The sequence below is a fragment of the Falco peregrinus genome, chromosome 5, assembly GCF_023634155.1.
Source record: "Falco peregrinus isolate bFalPer1 chromosome 5, bFalPer1.pri, whole genome shotgun sequence".
Taxonomy (NCBI): domain Eukaryota; kingdom Metazoa; phylum Chordata; class Aves; order Falconiformes; family Falconidae; genus Falco; species Falco peregrinus.
Window position 1 is genome coordinate 75727377 of NC_073725.1, and position 27277 is coordinate 75754653.

General features: G+C 38.6%; 1 protein-coding gene across 4 annotated transcripts in view; it reads right to left on the reverse strand.

Moving 5' to 3' along the window:
• Positions 1-27277, reverse strand: part of KATNIP (katanin interacting protein) — a 65827-nt gene that overhangs the window by 34615 nt on the left and 3935 nt on the right. Inside the window, exons 4-13 of one of the 4 annotated variants that reach the window (XM_027796199.2) lie at positions 23686-23756; positions 19654-19788; positions 17403-17664; positions 15829-15978; positions 13609-13772; positions 11537-11649; positions 10991-11105; positions 10385-10591; positions 6073-6213; positions 412-1306 (exon numbers count right to left, since the gene is read on the reverse strand). In XM_027796199.2, the coding sequence (XP_027652000.2) occupies positions 412-1306; positions 6073-6213; positions 10385-10591; positions 10991-11105; positions 11537-11649; positions 13609-13772; positions 15829-15978; positions 17403-17664; positions 19654-19788; positions 23686-23756 (2253 nt within the window). Of the gene's footprint in view, positions 1-411; positions 1307-6072; positions 6214-10384; positions 10592-10990; positions 11106-11536; positions 11650-13608; positions 13773-14227; positions 14309-15828; positions 15979-17402; positions 17665-19653; positions 19789-23685; positions 23760-27277 lie in introns of those variants that run through there. The other 3 variants (XM_013304644.3, XM_027796200.2, XM_027796201.2) reach the window with 3 other exon arrangements.

Below are 27277 nucleotides of genomic sequence, written 5' to 3' on the forward strand. Positions count from 1 at the left end.
AACCTACTACACAAACTGTCAATTTACTCACTACCTTGAGGTCACACCTTATCTTTTTGCAGATTTCCCATGATATTAGCAAACATTTGCTGTCTGCAGGACTGTCAATTTTAGCATATAATTTACTGAAATATAATCTTCAATCTTCTCCCAGTAAATTAAAAAAAACTAACTCAGAATGTAAATTTGTCAGAAAAGCATTTCACATCAGGTGTAGGACAAGGAGAGAGACTGAGCACTGTCATAGCATGAATGAGAAAAAACTGAATACTGTAAATAGCAAAACTAAAATCCCCCTGCCTAGGCCTTCAGGAATGTCAAGAGGTGCCTTCCCACCTAAATGATTCTGTGCCTCTGCAAAAGGGAGAACTTGTCAGCACTTGCACTACGGTTGCTATTGTGAGCTCTTACCTTTGAGAGCAGAATCATCTTCTCCAAGATTTACAGTGCTTAATCCTATCTTTTTTGCACATCTAACACTTCTCCTTCCACTTGTAGGGTACTGTGAGCTGCAGGAATTTTTGTTAGAAGGTTGCTCCAAAACGTCCAGGCCCACGTCATCCTCCTTTCTGCTTAGCATTTGTGATCTCTCACCTCCATTTGCATTTCTACTACTGGATCTTCCCAGTCCATTTCTCTGACATTTGACACCCTCAGTCAGATCAGAAAAGTTTTTCATGATTCCATCTGACTGTGTTTGAAATCTCAAGCCTAAACCATGTTCTGTAGCAAGCCAGGGAGGCTTCTGCTTACTGGAAATAACTTGATTACTCTCTGTTACTTGGGAAGATGACTGTAACCAAGAGGGAACTGCACCTGTAGAATCAGACAATTTTCTTCCTGTTAGCTTTTCCATTTGCTTGCTCAAAGCAAGTTCATCATCAGACTGAAGAAGATGCATAACTGCTTGTGCTGTTGCATTCTCTTTAGCATCTTTTATACAAACATGAGATGGTAAAACTTTTAGATCATCCTCTAACTCAGACACATTTTTCTTCGTAAAGCTGTTTGAGTTCATCTTACGCTCAAGATGATTGTCCTCTGGCAGAGATTTCCAGTTTAGCGAAGTACTGTTTGACTGTAAGCATTTAAAATTTAAGTCTGCTCTCTTCTGGGTGACTGCAGGTGCGTTTACTTCTTTCCCTTCATTTGAAGAGTATGCAGAGGTATTTTGCTTGTGATCTGTGAGGTCAATTGTAGTGCTATGGTCAGTGCAGAGATCTCCAGAAGCTCTCTCTAGTTCACCATCAAATACAAGGTTCTCATTGATATATAACCTCACCTTCCTTGCTCCAACATCAAGGTCCTACAAAAATAAAAGTATGAAGGTTTCAGTTAAGCTGTTCAAGCATTAGATATCACTGTTCTGGAACTCTGACACTTGAATGTAATCAATAAACAGATGAAAAACTATTAAAAACCCATATCAGTAACATGCTTTTGACTACTTTTTAATCAAAAGCTCAAACTACTGAAAATATCATGGAATATTTAAGATTTTATTTAAAAGGACTAAAAACCCTGCTAGACGCTACTCTGAACCATTCTGGCTGACAAGGCTTGAATATTTAGAAAAGCTTGAGCAAAGAAGTCTAGATTAAGTATGCTTATATTTGATCAGGATATAAATTCCAGAGGCACATTTTGCTTCAGCATCTTTAAGATTCATGACTTTTATAACATGTTCCACAGCGAACCACCCCCCAGATCAAAGCCACTAGAGTTAAAAAGAGTTATAAAGAGTTATAGAAATACAGGGCTGGAAAGGACATTAAAAAGAAAAAATCATTTGGTCCATCTTTTTCTAACTGGAAAAAGTAAAATAACCTATACCATTGTGAAGAAATCTGTTTTTAACAGTTTCAAATGATCTGCCTTCATAGCCTATTCTAACACTTAACTAGCCTTTTAAATAGAAGGCCTTTATCTCAAACACAACTCTGCCACTCACAACTTTATGTTCTTTTCTGTGCCACTCACTAAAACCTTTTTTTTTTTTTTTCTTCATTCCCCTGAAGTTGGAACTAATGTTCTTTCTATACTCTATCATTTCCATCTAACCTTTTTCTCCTTCTCATCAAAAATACCGGTATCTTCAAAGAAAATCTCGAAGATAAGGCAAAATCCATCTCCTTTCTGCCCTCTAAATTTCAGTAATGTGTCCATCAGTGTAGAATCTTTTTAGATTCTCTGTTCTTTCCTTATTTTCATGGAAAATAAGAAGCTTTTCATGAAAGTAAGAAGTTTCAGTTTCGTCCCTCTTGCTCATCTCCTGGATGCCCTTGAATGCAATTTAAACTTTCCTCTGCTCCCAGCCTAAGCCAGTTACTCCTTCACCTTCAGGTACAAGTGGCTCCAGTTCTTCACTCCTGCACACACTCTTTACAGCTTACGAGTCTTTATAGCTTCCATTCTACTGCCTTCCAAACAATAATGAGTATGAGGTGAAAAATGTAATACGGACCTACACAGGGGGAAAAACGGAAGATGCAGGCATAACAAGAAAGGTACAGCTGAGGGAGGGGAGTAGGTGTGGGAATGCAAGACACATTCCTGATAGAAAAAGATAACCTTCACTAACTTCTCAGAGAACAGCTGTAAACCCAGTTTAATTGGCCATTATGACATGACTGCCTGTGTTATTCCTAGAGTATCATAAAGTGCTATATGTCTGTACTGATGCATTTGGCCATAAAACATGGTATTTTCTCCCCTTGAACAAGGACACTGCTAGGTTAATCTAATTGGGGATCAAAACACTTTAATAATTGTATATATTAAAAACTGACTACATGGCTTTGCCGGAAATGATGATGGGGAAGAGAAAGACTATCAGGATGCCCAGTAATGTTATTTTTTTTAATCTCTCTACTTCTGGACTGTTAGTGTACTCCTTAAATGGTAGAGATATTGGATATTTACAGTTGAATTTGGGATACTTGTAACATTTTTACATAGTATCCTAGCCCCTACTGATGTCAGAAATACTCAAACCTTTGGTCTGTATTTTTTACCTGGGAACAGATATAAACTGCATGAAACCATGGAAATATACACAGGTATATTTTGAAAAGTGTTTGTCAGTTTCATGCGTTTTAATTAAAATCTGCAACCTCTAAAGAACAACAGGATTTGAAATGAATCTTCACCCACCAGTACCGGAGGAGGAAGGTAGGCAGAGAAAACATTACAAAATGAGATAGATGGTGGAGCTTACCCTCCCTGAAAGATGGGCAGTCAAGCACAGAAAAGGGCCAGTAACCTCAAAATTACTACCCTAGTCAGTGGGAAATGACTTCCCAATCTCTGGAATATCTGGGATAGGTATTGTAGGAAGCAAAAGAGGTGTTCAGATTGCATGAAGATGAATCAGGCAACCCTAACAGACATTTATAGGACATTAGAGACAGACCGAACTGGGGCAGGCATTAATAAAGCCGATAGCTCAGAAGAACCTTCTATTAATGAAGAACTAATAAAAGAGCTAATGAAAATCTCACGCACCAAAATTCTAAGCAGACCTAGGCTCAGGGAGGAAAAATATGAACAGATCTCAGGGACTCCAAGACCAAACATATGCAGACACAAGACTAAGAACATGCCCTCCCACCTGGCTTCTAAACTTCCAGTCGCCTAGCGATCACATGTGGTGTGGAAGATCGACAAAACGGTTAGCTTCCCTAGTGCCACCACTTAACTCTCCTCAAGCATGAGGAGGCTGGAGAAATCCCTTCCTCATGAGTAATTCCATCAAGAAACCACCCTGTAAACTAACACGCAGTACTTCACCCAAGGCAGGGTTCTTCCCTCCCAGAAGAGTAATCAGAATAGCACAATGTCGTAGAACAAGCAAGCAGGTATGATCAACATCAGAGAGAAAAAAATGAAAGATTTTGTGAAAATAGTTCTACAGTTTCCCTCGATGTTCCTTCCCAGCATGCACCTTCAGCCCTCACAAAGTGCCTGCTGGAATGGTGCTTTCTAATGGAGCAACGAGGATGGTATTTCCAGCCATTTCAGTGATATTTGTGCATGAAGGACAAAGCTTAAAAACAGAGGCATTTTCCTGTGAATTAAAGCTGGACAGAAGACCTGAAGTTGCCTCTGCCTGACTTCTCACAGAAGCGTGAAAAAGAAGGAGCAAGAGATAAGGCGGCAAGAACTAGAAGAAAAAATTTCTTCTACAAACCTAACTCTGCTGGCACAAAGCTGCTGCATTCTTACAGAAAATGCACCCCGGTGGCAGTCCAGCACTAAAAAAAAATCTCCAGCTCAAGACAACGGCCATGAACATAGTCACATGAGGAGCACGTATACAAGCAATCACTCGAAGAAGAAAACGATCCAACTGGACAGCAACAAAGACCTTCATGCATTGAAGCATTAATTCCATTCACAGATTTGTGAAGATATACAACAGACATTTTATCGGAACTTATGAAAAGAGTTTTAATAGCACCAAGTAACGATGCAATTTCAAGGCTCTAGCAAGTATTCACAGAATGTCTGAATATTTCAAACTAACTTGAAAAGAACTGGCTGCCCTTACACTTGATCTCTTCTTGCAGACTAAAATGACCTCCTTTTCCACAGACCTCATCTGAGGTAAATAAAGGCAAGATGAAGCATTCTGTGAGACCTTCCTTGTAATTCAATGAACCAAAAACCTATGACAATGATGTAATCTGACTTTTACAGCTTCCTTCAGACATATTTTTTCTACTTTCAGACTCAAGTTCTAAAATTCAGACGTACTAAAGTACTGGCCTGAATTAATTTTTTGCCTATTTTTTTAAGAACTACTGGGGCACCTCGCACTTATGTGGTTTTTGAAGAAGGATGTTAGAATGATTACCAAAAAAAAAGGCACAGAAGTCTGGCTCTGGATTCACACTAGCAGGAAAAGAATTGTTAGCCAATTATATTTTGGGGTTTTATACTTCTCAGACAAAACTTCCTCATGACAAATTACAGAATTGCGCAGAACTGCTTGTATTATTCTTTCATCTTAAGTATAATGAGACATGTCTTTAGTTAGAGTAGATTGCTGCATTGCCACCAAAATCCATGGGATTATACTCCTAATGGATTTTGCAGCTTGCCTCATAGCAGTTGATTAAAAAAAACGGTGCCTTGAAACAGAGAAATACCTTTATATGTATTCCCTGCATTATATTCAATAGGTTTGGTAACAAATCATGCCATTACCTCCTAAAACAGCAGTCCTTTTCACACTCTGTAATGATGATGGAACATTTTGTAGCCCACATTTTAATAGAAAAAGCTATTAGAATTCCAGAAAATAAACATAAATCACGTTATAGTAAATTTGTTTAAGCTGTCCCTTCCCTGGCCTTTTCCATATGTATAAATTACCATATGTGCTTATATAAGAACATGGATGAGAGCAAAACCAGAGAGATAAAGCCTCTTATTTATAATCCAGGACAGCAAATCCTCTTTGATCTAGTACCTGGGATTTTTTTCTTAACATTGCAGCGTACAAACAAGAATAATTTTCACGGTGACTTTCAAACACACAAACAAGAGACCATCTGCCGTGAGATGTCTCTCTTGTAACACTAGACTACTTGTTTTATTACGAACACACAGTTAGCATACTTTTCAATTTAAGTGACAAAACTGAAATCGAGCAACAGTCAGCCTATTTATCCTATACATGAGAAAACACATATTGAAACACGTTTCTTTTTATTGTGATAAAACAACTGAAAGTACTGAGTATTAAGATGCACTTACCTTTGTATCTTTATTTCTTACTACAGTAGAGGATTCAGTGACAGAATATGGAAGCCTTTTATTAGGTCTTTAGAGACTTCTAATAGCTTTGAAAGAAAATGCTCATTGTGCCTATGTAAACATTAAAATTACATTGCTACCACTTACAATTAAGACAAAAGCAAATCTTACAGTAGACACGGACCCCTCCTAGCTCCCTATTTTATTAGGGAAAATGGTATCTACTTTTATTTCATACTTTCGGAAAGAAGATCAAACTGAGTTTCCCTAGGCAAGGTACAACATACATAGAGTTGAGAACAGACTACTTACACTGGGAGTTGTTGTGCTGTAATTCCAAATCTTGATCTTGGATATACCAAAGTCATGTGACCGGGTGGGATTGCGGATAACAAAGTAAAGTTGGACAAGTGGATGGAAAGGGCACATCCAAAGGAAGCTTTTCTCCGTGATCTAAGAACATGTACAAGCAGACTGTCACTAATACTCTTTTTCTCCTAAAGCAGGATATTTTAATTAATTCACCACCCCACAAAAAATATACATCGATTAGAAAAGTAACCATTTACGAAAATCTGCTATGTTAAGAGCAAAATCTTAACCTCGTTTCCAAACAGTAAATCCGACCCTCTTGCCTGTAAGACAGCTTGCAACAACCTGACAATTAGATGAAGGTCAGCTGCTCGCTGTCCCAGTAAGACATCTGCACGCTCACAAATGACAGTCTGCCATGCTTTGTAAATGCAGGGTCAGGGCAAGCCCAGTTTATTTTAATCAAATTAATCAGCTTTGCAAGCACTAGAGGGGATCACTGAGCACAATGGACACTGCATAATCATTTTACGATTTCTTAAAGTGCTTACACTTCTGTTTTGCCCTCTAAAGAGGGGAATCTTATAGAATTTTATTTCACTGCCTCTGTTTTAATCAGGCTTTGTAGGCATCTAATTTCACTTCTAGATCACTAGAGCTATATATAGGACTCTACACTTGAAATTTTCTAACATTTTCTAAATGTTTCTAACAGAAACTCCCGACATGAATTTTACAGACCACTGACGATCAAGACATTTTAAAGTACCAAAGAATGCCTAAATCTCAATATTGCTCAGAACAGCCGCCCCTACACATTCAGAAGTGGAGGGAAAGGATGTGCGGCAGCTCAGAAAGAAGCAAGAAGTAAAGAGTCACAGAATCAAAATGTTGAATATTAATATACTTGATGTCAAATGTTACCCCAAAAATGAGACAAATGAGGGCACAAAGTAAATATGCATGCAGACAACATTTCAGTGATCTGAGATTAGCAGATAAATTAGCTCCCTTTCTGTTTTCAAGGATACATAGTACATAGCGTCTAGTCACACAGTACGTACACAAAGTCAGTATTTTTCCATATCCTTTCACTTTGAAGTGAGTCTGTCAGTTTTTCCTGAAAGCAGTAACAACAAAACTTTCCTACCGAGTACTTAGATGTGTGCCTAATGATGGAACGGACAGAGCTCTGCCAGTCTGTTCAAAGAAATCATGAACAGGGCCACTTCTCAGAGCGGTCATATTCATTCTCCAAGCTTTGATGGCTCACAAAGACTCTGCCCCACAGAACTCTTCAAAAGCTTTGGGAGGCTGTTGTTGCTTTGAATGTCAGTTTTGGGCATAAACAGCCATACGAGTGCCAGACAGGTTTAATCCTTTCTATATAAAATAAGTTGTCTCTTAACATTGAAGACATGAAGGATAGCTCTTCAAACTAGTGTAAACCCAACTCCAGGATCAACTTCAAAGCTAAATCATATTACTGAAGCCATACTATGAAACAAGAATGATTAAAAAAAATCATTTTCCAACAGCAGACAACATCTGGTAAGTGATCGATTTCCAGACCTCTCCAGTCAGGAGCTGGTTCCCTAGAAATCAGTGGGTTCTGGTGTGTACTGAAATAGCGCCAGAAGTGCCTTCACAGGAGGGCACCAGATTCAGCATGGATCTTTGAAAAGACCTGTTCATGCTTCTCACTACTTTCTCTGGAAAGTTGCACATGATTTTCCAAATAGAAGGCATATCAGAGCCAGGCCAAGTATTGTGTTTTGAGTGAGAGGCAGCTGTAGCAATTGTTTTGTTTATCAGTGGAAGCAATTGCTTACAACTGAGGATACACAAACTCACAGGTGTTACAGTCACTGTCAGCATGTCAACCATCTGACACCAGAAACTGAAGGCAGCTTGACTCCATGCCAAAACTCACTAGACTGGGGAAGGCCCATGTTTTATCACCAAGAGTGAGAGTGATGTCCGTACCTTCACATAACATACTCAAGTCTGGAGTTACTGTCTTTGCAACTAGCACTGAAAAATCTAGCCCAAAAGTTCTTTGAAGCATCAGGGTGATATATAAGGAGTAGGAATTACATTTGAACTGGATCAAGAGAAAAAAAAAAGTAAGCATGGGAACCTTTGGTCTTAGATTCTGTGGGAGACTGGCTCAAGACACTGCTTTGTGTGGGCATGAAGATATACCTGCTGGAAAGTAAAGGAAGGCTCAAGCACTGTGAAGAGGAATGACATGGGTCTGAGAGTTCACCACTGTGAAGAAGTACCTTTGTCAGTTATGTCTAGGATTACAATTACCTGTCCTTGTCATTCTGAGGTTTAAAAGACCTATATATGCATGTAAGAATCAGAAAGGTTTACAGAAAGCAATTTCAATGAAATACCTATTTCTCTCTCTATATAAATAATATAATGCCTTATTAAGCATTATATCCATCAGGCACCATTTCCTTAGTTGAGAGCACCTGATGTTCTGCTGGGCGTTTTTTTCTTTCACAGCATATCACAAAGTACAAGGGAAGCAACAATTTAGATGTTCTTCTAGAAGTCTGCAAAGGTAATAAACTAATAAATAAATAAATAAATATAATGCCCAATCTTCTATAAGAGTATGTCTGTTCTCAAAGACAAATGTACACTTAAATGATCAAAGATGGAAGTGTTTTAACTGTGGTAAAGCAAGTTTTCCACAAAGTAAGTTTTTATATTAAGTGTTCATTGTGTTGAAAATACTAGACGCTTGGAGAGTCATCAATTTGCAGTTTTTTCTAATGCACCCAAAAGCTTTCCTGTATGATCTGAAATGCACACAAACTGGAAATGCTGCTTTGACTCCTGCAGGAGTAAGCAGTTCAGTTATCACATATCCACATTCTATGACCATATTCCCCGTCCACATTGCATCTTCTCTGATGCAATATCTTGCCAGCTTCAAGAGAGGAGATTAAAAGTGTCACAAATCAAAAGAATATATTAATCAATGAAATACAAAACCTCATTATTTAAGAAGAATGGGATATATATATACATGAGAAATGCTAAGAATAACAGGTTTATAATGGCTTAATGAATATATTATGACATAATTTATAATTATGTAGGAAGCACAAGAGTCACTACTGCTACTACTACTGCTACCCAAGTCTCATCAGCCAGAGAGCACAGACATAAATGAGAATGGGTATTTACGACACTCAAACTACAATTCTCAGGAGGCAGTAAGAAAGATGGTTCAAGTGAAAATATTGCTCCGGAAATACTACTCCACACTAAGTTTCAACTAAATTTCAGATTACTGCGTATTTGCCCTCTTTCTATTCTCATTCACCCTGCAAGCACAAAAGTATCACTAGCATGAAATGAGTTTTCATTTATATTTTTTAATACACTAAGTCATTTATTATCCTCATCCACTAAAAACATTAATTTTTACTAGAATCCTAGCTTTGAGGAACCATGGAGACAAAGGACACACAGTGAAAGCGCAGCACAAATGAAATTTTGACTGTATGAAGGGCTATGGACATTTGCTCATCTCTTCAGGAGCATCAAAAGTTCCTACCGGTTATTGTCTTTTGTTCATTGTCTTTAGTATGTAAGCACTTCATGTCTCCTCATCTTACTATCTCACAGAAGAGCCATGAAATATTTTCACAATGCCACACATTTTTCTTAGTCTCTTGTTCAAAACTAGCTATCTACACATTCTTATTCTTATGTGATTCTTCCCTAGGTAAAAGGATAACAAGGGGATGGGGGAAAATACACATTTCCTCCTTACGTTTACTTAAATTCATATTAAACGTCTGAAAGAAGTTAGCAGTGAAGCTCCCACACCTTCAGATCACAAGAATTACTTAAGTTTATCAGCAGACAGTCTGTAAAAGTATGAAATTTCCTGTCCTTAAAAGTTTTATGATCTCATTCTACAAATATTATGATTACATTAGAATATTATAAAAACTGAATGTGTTTTATCCAAGACAATACCACAGAGTTAATATATAAGGAGGCAGAGTTAAAGCTGCCTCCTTCCAGTTGCTCAGTTAAGTCAGTCAGGCAAATTAATCAAATTTTGTTCTATAGCAAAATTATAACTGAATACCAACATCTTTGGACAGGAAAGCTGAATTTGCTAATAATAAGCAATCTTTGTATTTTTTTTAAATTATCATATAGTTGTTATGCAGTTCAGACAAAATGCAATCATGTCTCTAAACAAAAAACCTAGTGACAGAATATTAAAGAAATATTCTAATGAGAAATTCTCACTTCCAGGACTAAGCTGTCTTACATTTAAGTTCTTATTGACCAAGCAGCACAAATCCCCTGAGTTGTCAGCATTTCGAATGTCCACGTCATAAGGAGACACAAATATCTTTTCATTGTATAAATCAAAGAATTCCACCTCACTCAGGCCCACGTTTACTGGATTTCCCCAGTTAGAAAGAAGTTCCATAGTCACATAAATGGCATCACATACTTCCATACTGGTTGTTGTCTGGAATGAAATGAAATATAGTATAAACATAAGTGACAAAACAATAAAACGCAGAAGAAAATTAAGACTGTTAAGGCTACATTACTGATGGATCAGAAGCAAAAAGCTTGCAAACTCCAGGCTATCTGGATCGCATTCAGTCATTCCAGGTTTCACCAGTTCTGACCCACATCAACTAATAAATCTATGGCAGGGTAAGAGAAGAGAACTTATGACCCTCTTACAAAACCTAAGGAGAAAACAACTCTCTGTTCTTTGTCATTCTGATGAACAAAGGAATGGTGACATTCTCTTCTCTTACCCTGCCATAAGGTGGAATTGGTGGAATACAGGTCATTCAATGTACTTTTATTTCAGTAATACTGGCAAGCATCAGTACAGGTGCATGTAAACACAAACCTTCTCTCTCAACATGGAATCTACTTCAGGTTTGTCACCAGACAGGAATATGTCATTATCATGGGCAGAATGGCTCTCAGGCTCAGCAAGGACTTTCAGGAGATTCTCCTGTTGTCTGAAACATACATATTATTTTACATGTTACTTCCTCATAATTCTTGTATTTTTAAGAAACAGTTTAGCTGGTGCAAAGGTGAAAAGATAAGATGAACACACACACCCCACAGAAGAATCCTGTGTACCCTCACACTGAACAGTAACTGTTGCAGCATCCCACCTTCGATACACAGTTAGGTTAAAAGACAGGGCTCGAGTTCTCAGCTGGTTCTACAGCAGTCTGACAAAGCAAGACATAGGTAATATAGAGACAGAGGAAGATGTTGGCACAGAGACTGGCCCAAGGCTGGAACTTTCTCCCTGATTTACTGTCACTTGCATTATGGTATCTAAAGATTGTCAGGTGTAGCAGTACTACACTACGCCAGCTGGTATACTGGAAAACATCTCCTCAAAAAAGGAAGGTAGTCTTAAAGGAAATATATATACCTGTTTCCAAAAGGACAAATTCTCTCAACAGCTTTTATGACTGCAGTCCTTGGCTGGCTTTTTCCTGGAGGTTCAGCCATTGCAGAAACAACAGATGAAAGAGAAAATTCCCTCTAAGTAAGAAAAAGATGAACATGTTTAATTCACATTGTTTTCCACATACCAATGAGTATCAATCTGCATCTCTGGAATAAATGAATAGTTTGGGCCTAGCACTGGTCTCAGTTAACCTTAGCTAATCTGTAACTCTATAGTGAGTTGAAGCACATTTAACAGAACTGGTCCTGATTTGCAATGAAAGAGCTGAGCTTGGAGTTTGATCTGTGTGGAAGAAAAGTAATGTAAAAGCATTCTCTGATGACTATTACATATACATATATATGTCTGAAATCCCATTGTATACATTTGGTAGGACTCAGAGCTGGCCAAAGCTTTGGCACAGGTCTGCTTAGTCTTCTTCCTTCTCCAAAAAAAGGATCATAAAGACTTTTAAACCCCAAAAAAGCTCATTTCATTAGAATAAAACCTTGATTTATTTTTTAAAGATAGAACCATCAGCAGTGACTATCTAAAAGAAAACAGAGGAAAAGTCCTGCAGTTCTTACAGGGTTATAGGCTCTTTCTCTGCCTGTACCCCACTTTGTAAGAATATCCTGCTCCCTTTGTTAAAATTTGTTGGTAATTTTTGTCACAGACAGAATACTCAGCATCAGCGAAAAACTAGTCAGAAAAAGAAGAGTCCTTCTATTCTTAGGTGAACTCCATTTCTATAAATTTTTAAGACTAAGAGAACTTTAAAATGCTTATAAGTTAATTACTTTTTTAAGTAGTAAAAAATCTGCATTGTTATACATTTAAATATTAAAGGCCAAGTTCAATAATCCCTTAATTGTGTAAGCAAAATTAAATTACTTCTGAAAGATCAGTTAGGTCAGCTTTAAGACTGAGAACTTGCAGGGGTTTTTTGAAACTCCATCTCAAGTGTCAGGGCAAAATTACATCTGTTTTAGGTATTATTTAATTATTTTTCATTTAAGCACAACAATATTAAAATCAGTCCTAATGTTAGCGGGAAGATATATTATATGAGAATATTCAAAGGAATTTGTTCTCTCAATCACAAAGCTATATATATATATCTCAAAACCAAGAGAAATAAGATTGAAAACTTGACCTAGATAGTGAAACCATATGTAAAGTACTTACCTATAGTAAAAGAATGTTTTCACCTTTGTTCCTAACCAAAACTCCCCAGAAACCTAATGTTAGCTCAGAGATGACAGTGGATATTCATCATAGCACCAACTCACAACTTCAGAGAGCATCAGCTTAGGTAAAAGTTGTCAGCTGTCTTGGAAACCCTCAGTGTTCAAATGACCACCTCCAACAATGTCTAGGCATATCTCTTCTCCTTCCTATAAAAGTGAGTCTCTTAAACACCAAACTGGAAGCAGACTTTGAATCCATGAACACTGTCCGTAACAGAGAGTTTTGTAAATTTGCTCAAATTTCTTTATGCCTCCTTATTCTTTAACTTAACAAGGAATAATGGTCTGACCTGAATCAGAAGGGAATGGATTTTTGTGGTTTTCTTTGTTTATGAGGTTTTAATTGTTTTTAAACACAGTTGTTTGATCTAAGAGATGTACACACATTGGTGCTGGAAACCCACACCAGCTCCTACTCACTAAGAGGTAGCAGTGTACATGACAGCTCTGCTCCGAAAGCAGAGCATGTATTAACAGGCAACAGTGCCCATATTAACAAGCCCAGTAAGAAGGTAAGATTTATTGGTACTGAAATCACATTATCTCATTTAGGAAGCTTCCAGAATGAAAATGGCTCAAGCCATATGTCTATACATATTGTGACTAGTCTATCAGTTGCTCAGTGATCCCTGAAATCAAGAGAGCTGTGGGATGCTATCCTGGGGAAGCAGATTAAAGAAAATCACCCTACAGAAGAACAATACAAATTCAATTACGCTTAAAGAGGCATCACCATTCATTCATACACAATTCACTGAGATTTTGCTACTTGATCAAACAGCCCTCTTCTGTATTTCACCATACCTTTGGAGAGCTTGTGGAAACTGTCTGCCTTTGCCAATCTCTCTGCAAGACTTCATTTTCAATTTGCATTGCTTTAACCACAGCCATAACTGAGAAATCAGGATCCTCCTCACACACATTCTTTCGAGTTGCTGAAAGCGGTCGTTCTGGTCGATTTAATGGTCCTGCCACAAAAAGAAGGAAGGAATATTCATTTGTCCAGACATACAAGTACGGAACATTACAACAGCACGCGTTTCAAACATCCACTTCAGTTACTGAGGCAGGGCTTTGCTAGCAGTCTGTAACTATTCCAAGCGAGGCTGAATTGCTCTAATTTGTTTTTATTGAGATTCCAGGTCACATCTACTTTAGACAACAGCTGAAATGGTATCATAAGAGGAGAACAGAAAAGTGAAAAACATAGGGTTTATGCCTTAAGATTTTCTGTACTTGCTTTGTTCTGGTATTTAAAGGAAATGCATCGTAACAGTTCACTGAAAAAGAAGTATATATAATTTCAGCACACAAGAGTTTTTCAATGTATCTGGGGTGTTTAGCTATTTTGGAGGAATCCCCAGAGTTTTCTAGAAAAACAAGGGGAGTCAGGAGTTGCTGTTTGCAAAGCAAAATAAATTACCTTATCACTTAAGTAGTTATCAAAAGGCCCATATGCATCCCAATCCTCCCAAACACCACAGAGAAATAGAAACATCACAGCCTATAAACATGTTTAAAAGAAAGGAAATAAAGTTTAACAGTAGAGGATCTGAGACTGGACTGAAAGAGAAGCACAGTGGTTACATTCAAGAACTTCAAAAGTCAAGAGAAGAACAGAGACTGAAGTTGTGCAGACATTTAGATCAAGTAAAAATATTGAAGAACAGCCTAATACGCAAGTGTGGTCATAATGCTGCAGTGAGGTTTACTAAGCAGGAGAGTAAAATGGCAGTGGATGCTAGTAACATGAAGTCTACTTTGAAAAGATAGGAAGTTAAAATCGAACTGAGATTTGTATGCATTCACACTCTTTAAGCCCTATGCCATCTACACCCATAAAAACTTCAACGAGTATTAGTCACCTCTGCAAACACAGGGACAGAATAAAGTCCTTTTATTTTTCTGTACTATAACACCCCCCAGAAATGTAATTAATGTAAGGATTTAAAGTGATAGTTGGACAGAAACAATTCTAACAAGCACTATTATAACCTGAGAAAATGCTACACCCACCTTTGGAAAGCAGTCAAAGCAAGCATCTGCTCAGACAGATGGTGGGTGAGGGTCTCGGAAGCTACAAAGAGGATTTATTTTGAAGCCAAAAAGAATTAGTTTCTTTTCCTCAATTTGGTTTCCTGCCAATTTAAGAAATGAATATTTTGACTTTTCAAAACTCTTAGCTCTATTGCTTTCTTGGGACACGTCTGGATTTTGCTTTTTTGAAAAGTGTCTTAACTACAGACTATGGTAAGTCTGAAAACTTTATCTCAGACCTTTCAAAACTCAATTTCATTGGATTTGTTCAGGTAAGGACTGCATTGGAGTAACAACTGCAGCCATGATTTCAGCCCCTAAGATCTGGGGTTTGGTTGGTTTTTTTTTTTAGCCCAGATCAAGACTGCACATTAGTAATAGATTTCTAGAATAAGCAGTGATGCCTTCAAAATGGTGTTCTCCAGTCCAGGAAAAACATTTTCCAGTATGGTACTAGATACCATCATATCTACCCAGCACTGGAAACTGATCTGCATTGTTCGAGGTGTAATTCAAGTACAGACCCAAGCAGCAACAGAGCTAGTTTTGCTGTGCTGTGGAAAACTATGCCTTTATTGCTATAAATGCATTGTGTTAAAGCCTTCTACCAAAGCGTCAATTGCTGATTTTGAGAAGACACACGTCTCTTGATACCACAGGGAACAGACCTCTGTGGGGAAGGTGGAAAACGCAGAGCAAGCGCAAGGACTGAAAGGGAGAGGAAAAAGTTTTATGCTGTGGGAGCAAGAAGAAAAGGAAGGTAGTGAAGATGTAGCAAAGACTCAGGTATACAGGCTGTGGACTTTCTCACGATATTACTCAAGCCAAAACACTCAAGGTGGTAACAACAACAACAAAAAGAAGAAAGGACAACAGCTAAGAAAAATCACATAATGATAGATGTGTGCCGAAATTACATCTGAGCCAGACAGGAAAAAAAAAGCATGAAAACTTTTCTTATTGACATTAAATTTTCTTATTTCTTACTAGAACAAATTCTTTCATGTCTTTTCTGGTGCAAGAACTCAGCAGAGAGTGGCCGAGTGATTTTATTTTTTACCACAGCTGGTTTGACAGGAATGTACATTTCAGCATTATCTTTTCTTTTTGCAGAGAGAACTCGTAGTGGCTTCCCTTCTGCAAGATAATAAGGGAACAGAAATAATCAACTTCAGATGTATTTAGCAGCTGCCAGCCAGGGAAAACTTAGTGGGATCTTAACTGCTAAAATTTTGCCACTTTAATTATGCTGGCATAGTTAAAGTGATAACCTCCACCTTCCCTCCCTTTCATTGACTCTGTTCTATTGATGTAGAAGTACATATGCATGGCTGGCACTGGATTCATGGAATAAAATAAAATATGTCGTTATAAGGTACCAATATCTCTTATCCATACCAGATACTTACCTGCATTACTGTCAAGAAAAGCAAAAATAAAAAAGTCCCAAGTCACTTATTAACATTGTTATACCAAAATATATCCTTAAAAGACAGACGAAAATGTTGTCTTATTTAGAAGTTTCAAAGGGGGAGGGGGTTGCCTAGTGTAGTTCATAAGAGTACTTTTTCATTTTTTCATTTGAGAATTATTAATGCCTCCATTGTTTTCATCACAGGCTTTGAAACTTCTCTCTGGAAAAAACCAAATCATGTATTCTACCGAAGATCTTGTTCTCACTGTGGCTCCATCCCTTGTTCCCCTACCTCTTCTTCTGCCACCTCTTCACATTCACACTCCACTCACCTCTGTGATAATGAGGAACACTCCTTTACTCACTTTGTTCAAAGATTGTTCCTCTTAAGTTAAGCAATTAACTATGGATAAGGAAAAGGCGGGGGGGGGGGGGGCGGGGGGGGGGTGCGGGGAAGGGAAAAACAAAACAAAAAAACGAAACCAAAGAATGTACCTGAAATGAGTGGGGAGGAAATTCTGAGAAATACTGAAGGTAGACCAAGGTCTGGTTTCTGCCTGAACTCTCCACCTTTAACAAGCTAAACATCTCTGAGACCTAGTAACTCATTTTGGGTTTGGACATTGAGGTCTCTTAAGAAGAAGACCTGACAAAAAAGAAGTGGCTTATAGCCAGATATGTTTGCTTTCTCATATTAATACATCTTTCACCAGGGATGAACAGCACATGCTATGACGACAAGCACCCAGCATGCAGGATGTGAAATGGAGAAAGCCGAGACTGGGAAGATTTGGCTGCCTGGATTACTGCAAAAACAATTCAATAATATGTTAAAAAAATAATAACCTTTGGAGAAATCTCACAGACTGTCTGAGACAGTCTTAATTCAAGTGTCTAAGGCTGGTAATGCAAGTGTGTTAACCAGGGCTATATATTTATGCTTGCAAAAAAATTCTTAATATAGTATTAAGAGGATGCAAGTCTCTCAAGTCAGGAGATTAAAACAGGTTTGCTGAAGACTATGAAAGTATTGAGTAACCATTAACAATTAACCAGCAGTGACTCCCTTAAAAGTAATGCTCTCAAATAATAATAATAATTATTATTATTCTAGTACTGTAGCAGCGTATAATAGACAGAGGCTTACTACTTTGATCCTGGTTGAACTCCAACACAGTAAGGGCACTGGAATCAAGGCCAGAGCATCTCCCAGCATCCTGACGTTCAGAAGCTTCTTTCTGCAGTGATCTACTGCTACACAACTGAAGGTCTCCAAAGCTTGTAATTGTTTCCTCAGTGGGAGATGGTTCTGAAAACACATCCTCTTCAACAGAATCATAATCATCACTAAGACAGTCTTCTTCCATCCTTTTCTCTTCTGTACTGAGTTGCAAGCTTCCTCTCAATTTCTGGTACAATTCAAACAGATTTATCAGAAAAGCTCAAACATATTTTAAAATAAACCAATGTGGCTGCCTCTCCCCCACCAGGAGAATCTTCTCATGAACTCAGAGCCCTGATGCAGCTAAAAATATTCATATTCCTATGTCGTGTCTTTACTCCTCTGATGAGGACTTGTAAAGAAAAAACATCCTACAATTCCTTTATTCATTCTCATTATCCTTCCAGGAAAAACCTGTAGGCCAAGGAATTTTTATGCACTAAACCAATTTTTAGGAACAAGTTACAAACAGGAGGCAAACAATGGAGAGAGCAAGGGCATAGATTTTTCCAGTCTCACACAGTCAGATTACTGTATCTTTTGACTTGCTATTTGAAGACTAGCTGCAATCCAGATTTTCCAAGTACCTTCACAAGACTGCAATAAGCAGCTGGATAGATAATAGTCCTGTCCTGTCCACATCTGTGCTTCAAAAAACAGTAGGAAAGAGCTGTATTCTACTGGACTAAGCTTCCAGGTTGCACAGATTTTTTTTAAAGTGGGCACACTGTAACAGGATTTTATGCAAAAATTTATCTATTTTGAAATTTACTGAGGAAAAAACTTCCATGCCTCTCAGCATATGCCACAAACAGCACAGATGATGCTGGGGAACCTTGTGTTTTTCTGAATGCAAAAGGCAAAGACCTTGCATATTTTCCCTTTTTCCCCCTACTTTGTTGGTATTAGAGTTTTGAGATAAGTATAGGTAAGCAAACCGTACGAGTAAAATGAAAACCTGAAGCTATCTTAGGTACAAATGAACTGTGACAGTGTATGTTTGGATTGCAATGAAAGCTCCAAGCTGCTCTTCTGCTACAGATACACTTGTTAGGAAATCCATGTTGACAGAAACATATTACAAAGAGCAGGCAAGCTTAGGTTCAAAAGAGGGTCTATAAGCAACCTAAGGCTTGATATTGAGCGTGTCTTTATGACAGTCAAGAGTCATATTTCTAGCTATTTGACAGGGAATTGTACAGGTTTCCTTTTTGTTGGAAACCTCATAACATCTGCATTATAAGAAGACATTCAAGAAAACACATTATAGCTTCAGGAAAACCAAAAGTACTTCCATCTGGAATATGAAGAAAAGTGGGGGTTTGGTTTAAAATTATTAGTTTATTACTTACACATAAATGATTATAAATATCTATCACTGTAAACAAGTTACTGCTTTGTAGAGCAAGAAACAGTAATCACAAGCTCAAAAGCAATGCAGGAAAGGTAGAAAGATACAAGCTAGGAAAACATGTTTGGGAAGTTTGTCTGATGTCAGTGGCAACATCTGTAGACAGTTTCACATATAGATGCTACTCCACTACCCAGAAAAGTTTTATTGATGTCATTAATTGGTTAGGCAGAAAAACATTCATGAATTTTTGTTCATTTTTTTTTTTAAGAACAAGACATTTGTGAAGTGTGCTAGAACAATTAGTAATCAATTGAAAGGCTGAACTGTCAAACAATGGAGCCAATACAATAACAACCCCTGATGGAAAGCAACTGTATTGATTTTATCTTTAAAACTTTACTCTGACTTCTGTTAGGTAAAACAATGACATACAATAATTTTAGCATGGCTATTCAAAACCGTAAACCCAGAAAAAGTTGTTGTTTAAGCTTTCTCTAACCCAACGAGATGTTCATGTGGACAACCATTAAGTGAACTGAAAGAGCCTACCTGCATAAAGCACCTTGGTTCTATCCAACAAAGACAATACTCATTTAAATTAGGACTTAACATGTTACAGCATTGCTGACTGAGATTAGATTTTCCAAGTAGTTTTATTTTTTCTTTTCTTTTTTTCTTTATGTCACATCTTATCAATGCAATAATCATCTAGTAAAAGAAACATTATATACTGGGTTTGCATGGTCTTGTCAAGACTGATACCTGGGCCCATTCACATTTCAACTGACAATACCATGAATAGAAAGCAACTGCCAATTGTACCTGGGAGCAACGGAGAGGATCATCACCATTTGTCTCCACACTCAAGCTTTCATAAGGCTCAAAATCCTCTGAGTACTCAAAAGGAGGTTTAATGCAGAGTTTAGACCCTCTTTCTGTTTTAATCTCCACAGTTTTCTGTTAAAAGCAGCATTCAAAGAAATTAGACATCTTTTGTGCCATCAGCTGTACAAAAAGAATAATCATCACATTCACAGAACAATACCAGATCAAGCAATGCTTTTACCCTCTGTTCCACAGAAGGTTTCTGTTCTCACCTTCAGGTCCCTGCATTACGGTGTAACTGCCCTAGTCAGGCTCCCCACCTGCTGCTGCTATCCCCAGAGCAGCTCAGGCCCAGCACACACTATGTGTTTGGCACCAAAGTGAGTGCCCATCAGGGTTCACCCCCTCACCTCACCAGGTAAGTGAAAAACTGGTATGAGTAGGGACAAAGCAATCAACAAAATAGCTGAAGTGGAATCACTTAAAGCAGAGACATGTAAAGAGGTGCTGGTGGAACAACCTTATGGCAAAAGCTCTTTAAGCCTCTTCTGAGGAACCAGCGTGCTTGGGTGCTGCTCTGAAATGCACCTGTGTGGATAACTGGCTAACTGAAAAGGGTCACATAGACACAGTCCAGCTGGCTGGACAAAAATGCACATCGCTCTCAGCTTATCTGAAGTAAAGCAAAAATACACTATCCTTGGCTGTTCTTGTTACACAATAACAGGAAGATTTTGGTGGGAAAAGAATGTTGCAGGTGGGAACAGATAACTAAAGAAGAGAAACTAGGGGCGGGCTTGGTATTTAGGCAACTAACCAATAATGAGCTTAACTTTTGTAATATGTATGAGCTAATTATAACAAGGCATAAAAGATGACTGTAAGGTACAATAAACGAAGTCTGCTGATCACTCATATTGAGTGACTGTGTCTTCCCTCCGTCGCGACACACCTGCACTAATGGAGAACAAGCACATGGGGAACAAACAGGATGAGTTAGAAGCTTGTATCTGGTTACAGGGCTATGACCTCACTGGGATTACAGAGATGGTGGAATAGCTCACAAGACCAGCGTGGTGCGATGCATGGATGCGGACAGAGGTTCTTTAAGACAGGCTAAGTAGGTGAGAAGGAACTGTCATCCTTAATGTGAGAGCGCTCTGGAATGTACGGAGCTCTGCAAGGAACAGGTCAGGAGCCAGCCAAAAGCTTCCGAGTCAAGAGTAGCTGGCAAACCAGCATGGGTGCTGTGATAGCGGGTATCTGCTATAGACCACTTGATCAGTAGTAGATGAGACCTTCCTCAAAAAACGGGAAGAATTTGCAAGTGCAAAGACCCATGTCCTCAGGGGGTACTTTAACAAATCTGATATCTGCTGGAAAGACAGCACAGCAGGGCTCAAGCAATCTAGATTTCTGAAGTGCACACAGAATTGAGGAGGTGACAAGCAAAGATGCCCTACCAGAGATGCTGAGAAAGCTGGGACTTTTCAGCCTGGGAAAAAGGCAACTTTGGGGCTTCTCATCAATGTGTATAAAAACCTGATGGGTATCTGCTCATTGGCGGGACAAGAGGCAATGAATGCAAATTTTAAAAAAACCATGAAATTCCACCAGAACAGTAGAAAAAAAAAAAATTACAGTGAGGGTGATCAAACACCAGAACAAGTTTCCTGGAGAGGATGTGGAGTCTCCATCTGCAGAGTATTCAAACCCTGACTGGACGTGGCCCTGGGCAAACTGCTTTAGCCAACCCTGGTTGAGCACAGGAATCGGACTAGGTAATCTCAAGAGTTCCCTTTCAACCACAATAATTCTGTGATTCTGTAACGTCTATGCATGAAAATGACTACTTTAAGTAACTGCAATTTTTTGAAGATGCATTATTCTTGTGTATAATATAACGAGGAGGAAACGTTATGTCATAAGCATTTGAGCATAAAGATATCTTTGTCTTTGTAAATTCAGACACAGCTATGAAAATGGTTCAAATTAATTTGTTTTACTTCATAATTAGGATGCAATCAAAGTATGCACGCTATCAGTTACTCAGGCATGGCTAAAAAAGTGTAGAAGATTTGAGAAACTCATCTTCCCATACCACAGAATTTTAGTACTCCAGAAGATGACAAACCAGAAAGCAGGAAGTGCATATACCTCTCTCAAGGAATAAAGTTATCTGTAAGTAACTTTCCCCCCCCACTTTTGAACTCTGCCGCAAACATATTCCATGGGGGGAAGTCTCATAAGTGAACAATGTTTCATGTTTCAATAAATGTAACATGATCCAAAAGTCTGTGCAACGATATTAAACTTGGTTACCTGGTGTTCATACACTCCCCTACCATTTTAAGTGCCAGGAGCAGCAATGTCCCAGAGGGAATATCCTAAGGCAACTTGGCTTTTGACAGAATGTGTTCTTTCAATAAGTCCGTCTTCCCACCTTATAACATACTTTAGCACAGCCTAAGTTTGACAGTTTTGATCATTAATTGCTAGGTCCTCTAGCTATCCAAAAAACCCACAGGGCAAATTATTGGGCAAGTAAACTGCTGTCTGGCACAACCTGCACCTTAGTGGTTGCATGTCGCAGCACTCTCCAAACTATCAAGCTGCAACAAGGTCTTTTACCATCTCATACCAACACACTCTTCATGCCAGTCCCTCTGCTGCTTTCTCCTCACCCAGAGCCCACTCTCTCTTCTCTTGCTTCTTCCTCTCTCTGCTCCCTCTTCATTGGCTCTCAACCACTTAACAGAACCAGCCACAGCTGCAACTTATCTACATCAGTCAACCCACAGCCCCTGAAGCCAACCCACCGTTGTATATTATCAATGCTAATTAACCCAGCTTCATTCCTCTACAGTTGCACATTTCCTTATGTGTTAAATAATTCCAGTTGGTCACTGAGATGCTATAACTGTTATCCTTCCATCTCATCGGATAAAGACTTAAGGTATCATTCTAAGCTAGCCTAAAGTAGTAGCTAGTTTACACTATAGCTACCTATATTTGGCTAACTTTTCCACCCAGCCAGAGGAGATACCTTCATTTGGTTTTTGTGATTAGAATGACGTAGGTTATGATAAGTCACATGTTTGGCAAATTTAGCAAACAAGTTCTGACAGGCCAGTATGTAAGCAGTGACCTACTGAGTAAACAACAGCTGAGAAAATTAATTCATCTAAGCAGTAAAGGTAATAAATAAAGTAATACAGCCTTAAAACCTGAATATGCAAAATTTGCTGAAAGAAAAGAAAACCTGCATGACACAGACCCCTGATTCCCAGTCACTCAAGCATGGACTGGACATCCAGCCAGAGCAACCGCTAATCAAGTAGTGTAATTATTTGGGTGACATATCTCAGTTGTTCAGAATTCACATTTGTTAATTAAGTCATACTCCTTAACAGATTAAGTCAGATCCTTCATCAGACCAGAAGAAAAAAAGACCACTGAAGTTGTTGGTTCACTGGACAACCATGTAGCTCATGGCTCCAAATTTGTTATTGACAGGGTATTTTTATTACCTACACACAGTTTCTTCTCTTCTGATCTACAAGAATCTGTCACAAATTACAACTCAAGCTATGCAAATTACACCTCTGTATCCCTTAATACTATCACAGGGTGGAAAACAGCAGTGACGGGGAGGGATGTGTCTCCAAAATGAGGTTCTCCATCCTTTGCACTAGCTAAACTCTAGGCTTGCCAGCAGAGATGTCACGCAACAGCTCTTCTGCTAGAGGACAGATTGAGCCAATCATGTCAAGACTACAAAAGTTTCTGTCACAGATGTCACTGAAAGCAGACCCTTTCAATGAGATTTGCCTCTTTAGGCATCGAAGTAGATACAAAACTGGTCAGGATATCACTTTGCATTGTCACTCAGTATCCAGACAAAACCAAGAATCAGATTCTACAAGAATCCCAACTGCCTGCTATGTACTAGTTGCAACAGATTGTCCCTAAAATTATTTACAATCTAAGACTTACTTCAAAGATGCAATCTTTCAAAATGTTTATTACCTGAAGCCAACCTCTGCGCCGTGTTTTCCTTGGTGCAGTCGGTGTGCTGCATTCACTCTCTTCTAGTTGGGCTGCTTTTTCAGAACGTAGAGAAAAGAATGAGAAGACAGAAAATAGAAATATGCTATTTGACAATAAAACCCCCAGGAACTAAGGTGTATGTTTGGTTGGTTTTTTCTACAGATGAGGATAGAAGAGTAATTCTTTGACATGTGAATGGTATCAACAACTGAAAAGGCATTCCACTTCAGATACTGCCTAGTTGTGCATTAGTAGCAGGAGTTTTGAACCTCTTTGATGACAGTCATGCTTACATGTATTCAAGAGAATAAATTGTTTAACGATACATTAGCTTAACAGCAAGTGAAGCCCCACATTCACTGATACGAAAGTATAGAAATATGTTCTAGAATAGGGGCACACATCATTCTAACTCCTAGCTGGGTAGACAGTAAGCTGTCTTAGGAAGCCAGCGGAGCCCAGAACCCATGCTACTGAAGGCAGTCTCCAATAGATGGGGTTCTGGTGAACAACAGGTAATATGCTTGCTGGGTTTACAAAGGAATTGTGTGTATTTACTCTCAAACTAAGCAAACATAACATACTGGCAGCTTAAACAGAATGCATTAGGTATTTAACATACCATGCAGAGAAGGACTCTTCATGTACAAATCATAAACGAAGGACAATAATTTTCTTTCATTTATAAGGCATGGAAGAGCTGGTTCCCGAATTTCTGCAAAAATCCTGTGTATGATCAAGGAGACCTATGGGTTCCTGTGCTAGAAATGGTCCCAACTTACAGTGGAACAATGGATTGCTGAGAAGACGCTTTGATTGAGACAAAGAGACAAACCTCAGATCACATCAGCATCCTAAGTGGAGCAAGGACAGCACCAACACTCTCAAAGGCATCCTAAATAAAGACATCTCATTTCCTATGTCCAAGACAGATTTACAGCTTCCATTTCTTCTCAGTGGAGAAAAATAGCTGATGCAAAACCTTTTTTCTTTAAGCCATAATTTAATGGTCAACCTAAGGCAGCAGAAACTGGCACTACCAATAAAAGAAGCAATTGTCCTACAAAGGTCATAGAATCATGAGAGACTTCATTTGGAAGGAACCTCTGGAGGTCACCTAGTCCAACTTTCTATTCAAAGCTGGGCTTACTTCAAAATTATGTCAGGTTGCTCATTACAGCTCTCAATACCACATTTTCTTTTTTGGGTTGGACAATCCTACATGCACCTGTGCAAGGAACCGTTCAGTGAACTGATATGGGCAAGTTTTAACTGAGGAAAAACAGAAAATAAAGATTACTTTTAATTGTAGTCATTTTTGTCATCTAGTTTACCAGGAGATTGCAAAAATGCTGGTACAAGCAGAAAGGAGAGGACAGGGACAGAGTAGGATTGTTCTTGGGGGAACAGTGTATGCTTATGTCAATTCAGAGTGATCATATAATTACAAATCAAGAAGTACAAGATGTTGTTCTATTGCTTCAGCAAAGTGTCTGTCTCTCAGGCCCGAAACAGGACTAAAAACAGAGGGGAAAAGGAACAGAGCACTCCAAGGAAGAAAAACACAACTTCCAGCTAGAGTTCCTGTTACTCCACCAGGCTATTCCTAAGTAGCTCCAGAAAGACTTTGCAGTCACCACCGCTGCTGCTGATTGTTGTGGGGCTCTTCTGGCACTGAGAGTGAACTGTCCTGAGATTACAATGCTAGAAGCATGGTCTGATTATTCAGTTACTGCTTTGGGACAGAACTGGAAGCATCTTTCACTTTCAGCTCCTAAGCAACTGCCCAGAAGGCCACTCGTTTCCTACAAATACAAGTAGGAAAAGGGAACAGGGTAGGACTCATGCTACCACTGCTGAGTACTCGATTCTCAGAATTGTCCGAGTATTTTGTGATGGATTCATGCGACTAGGTCTCTCAAAACCAGGAAAAATAGTGGTTCAAATCCCAGGCAGAAGTTGATGCAGCTGAGCTAGTTGTCTGTACTACTAACATTACTTCAGAACAAAAATATCCTTCTCCATGGGATGGATGGGATGTGAATACCAACCACTGCCTCTTTTGGCACACAAAATAGGTCCACTGGTGTCATTCCCATGGAGACTTGAGCTGACAGTGCCTGTTCTAATAGCCAAGAACTGAGCAGTACATCACCAAAATATCATTCATAATCAAAGGAGACCCAACGTTACCTTTAAGCCATGTCTTTGTGACCACACCAACATTCACTGAAGGTACACACATGGCTGTGAAACTATGTCTGGATTATACACCCAAAGAAATTACAGTATACCTAAAGACCCACTTCATTACCTTATAAGCTCATCGTTTACTTTAATTCATTTACCAAGCCTAAGCATAAAATTTTTATCAATCACTACTATCATGAATTACTCCTAGTGAACACAGACAAAGAAAATAGTCCAGACAAACAGAATTATGATGACACTTTCAGGAACCACAAAGAGGCATTTGTGCCCATTCCGTATTATTAAGTATCACACATTCCTAATTTTTCAGTGAAGACTAATTCTATAGACAAATGCTTTAGAAATAATAAATGATGCAATAATTCTCGTGGGAGATGGATAGGGAAGAAAATTCAGTGCTGTATCTCAGCGAGAAATCATTTCTGTAAGTAAAATCATATTCAATCATTAGGAATAAATGCCTAGAAATGAAACAGACCACAGAATTGCTAAGGTACTACCCCCAGGCAAGAAGCTTATACAGATCCCCAGTGACTCCCACTCTGGACCCTAGTGGCAAAATCAAATGGAAGAAGAAAAATGACAGGATGATGATTCAGTTGATATCTTTCACTGCAGCTACACGTGTCTAAAATAACAACATCGGATAGGTAAGAAACAGCAAAACACCAAGTTCTCTTCTGCAGAGAATGCTACTGTCTCTGAGTTGATGAAGTTGAGGAGAGGAACAGTGACTGCCACTGAAGTCTTTAAAGGTCCCTAAGACAAGCTGAAGTATTCTGCCTTGACTGAATCACATGGCATTAAGCAACCATAAAAATGAACAACTTCAGTTAAGCTTAGAGATAACAGCTGCACAGCAGAACTTTCAAGAGGAAATTTCTCCTGACAGAGTTCTATTACAGCTGCTGCCTCAATATCCCTGCACAATTTTTGGAGCAAAAAGTCAAAGATGTTGGTTCACACTCTCTTTAGCTATGTAAAGGTACAACATCCCAGTGTGACAGAGCACACAATCTCCTCCATTTTCCAGTATCCAAGAACATGAACTTTTTTGCATCATTACACATGAGATTTTACTTTCACACAAAACAGTGAAACTAGGCCAATAGCTAATTCCCCACCACCATCCATACAATCCGCAAGAAATTACATAGTAGCCAGCTAAGCCTGAACACATTTAAACCTGAAAACAAATAGTATGGGTCCAGTGTAGCAGGAAAACAAAGAAAAAAATAAATCAAGTCATGGTTAGAACACTTACTGAAAATAAAGTTAGCTTCCAGTGTTGTTGAGATTAATAAACTTTCAACCCTAATATATTATTAAATAACTTTTTAAACTTTGTCTTCATTTTTAG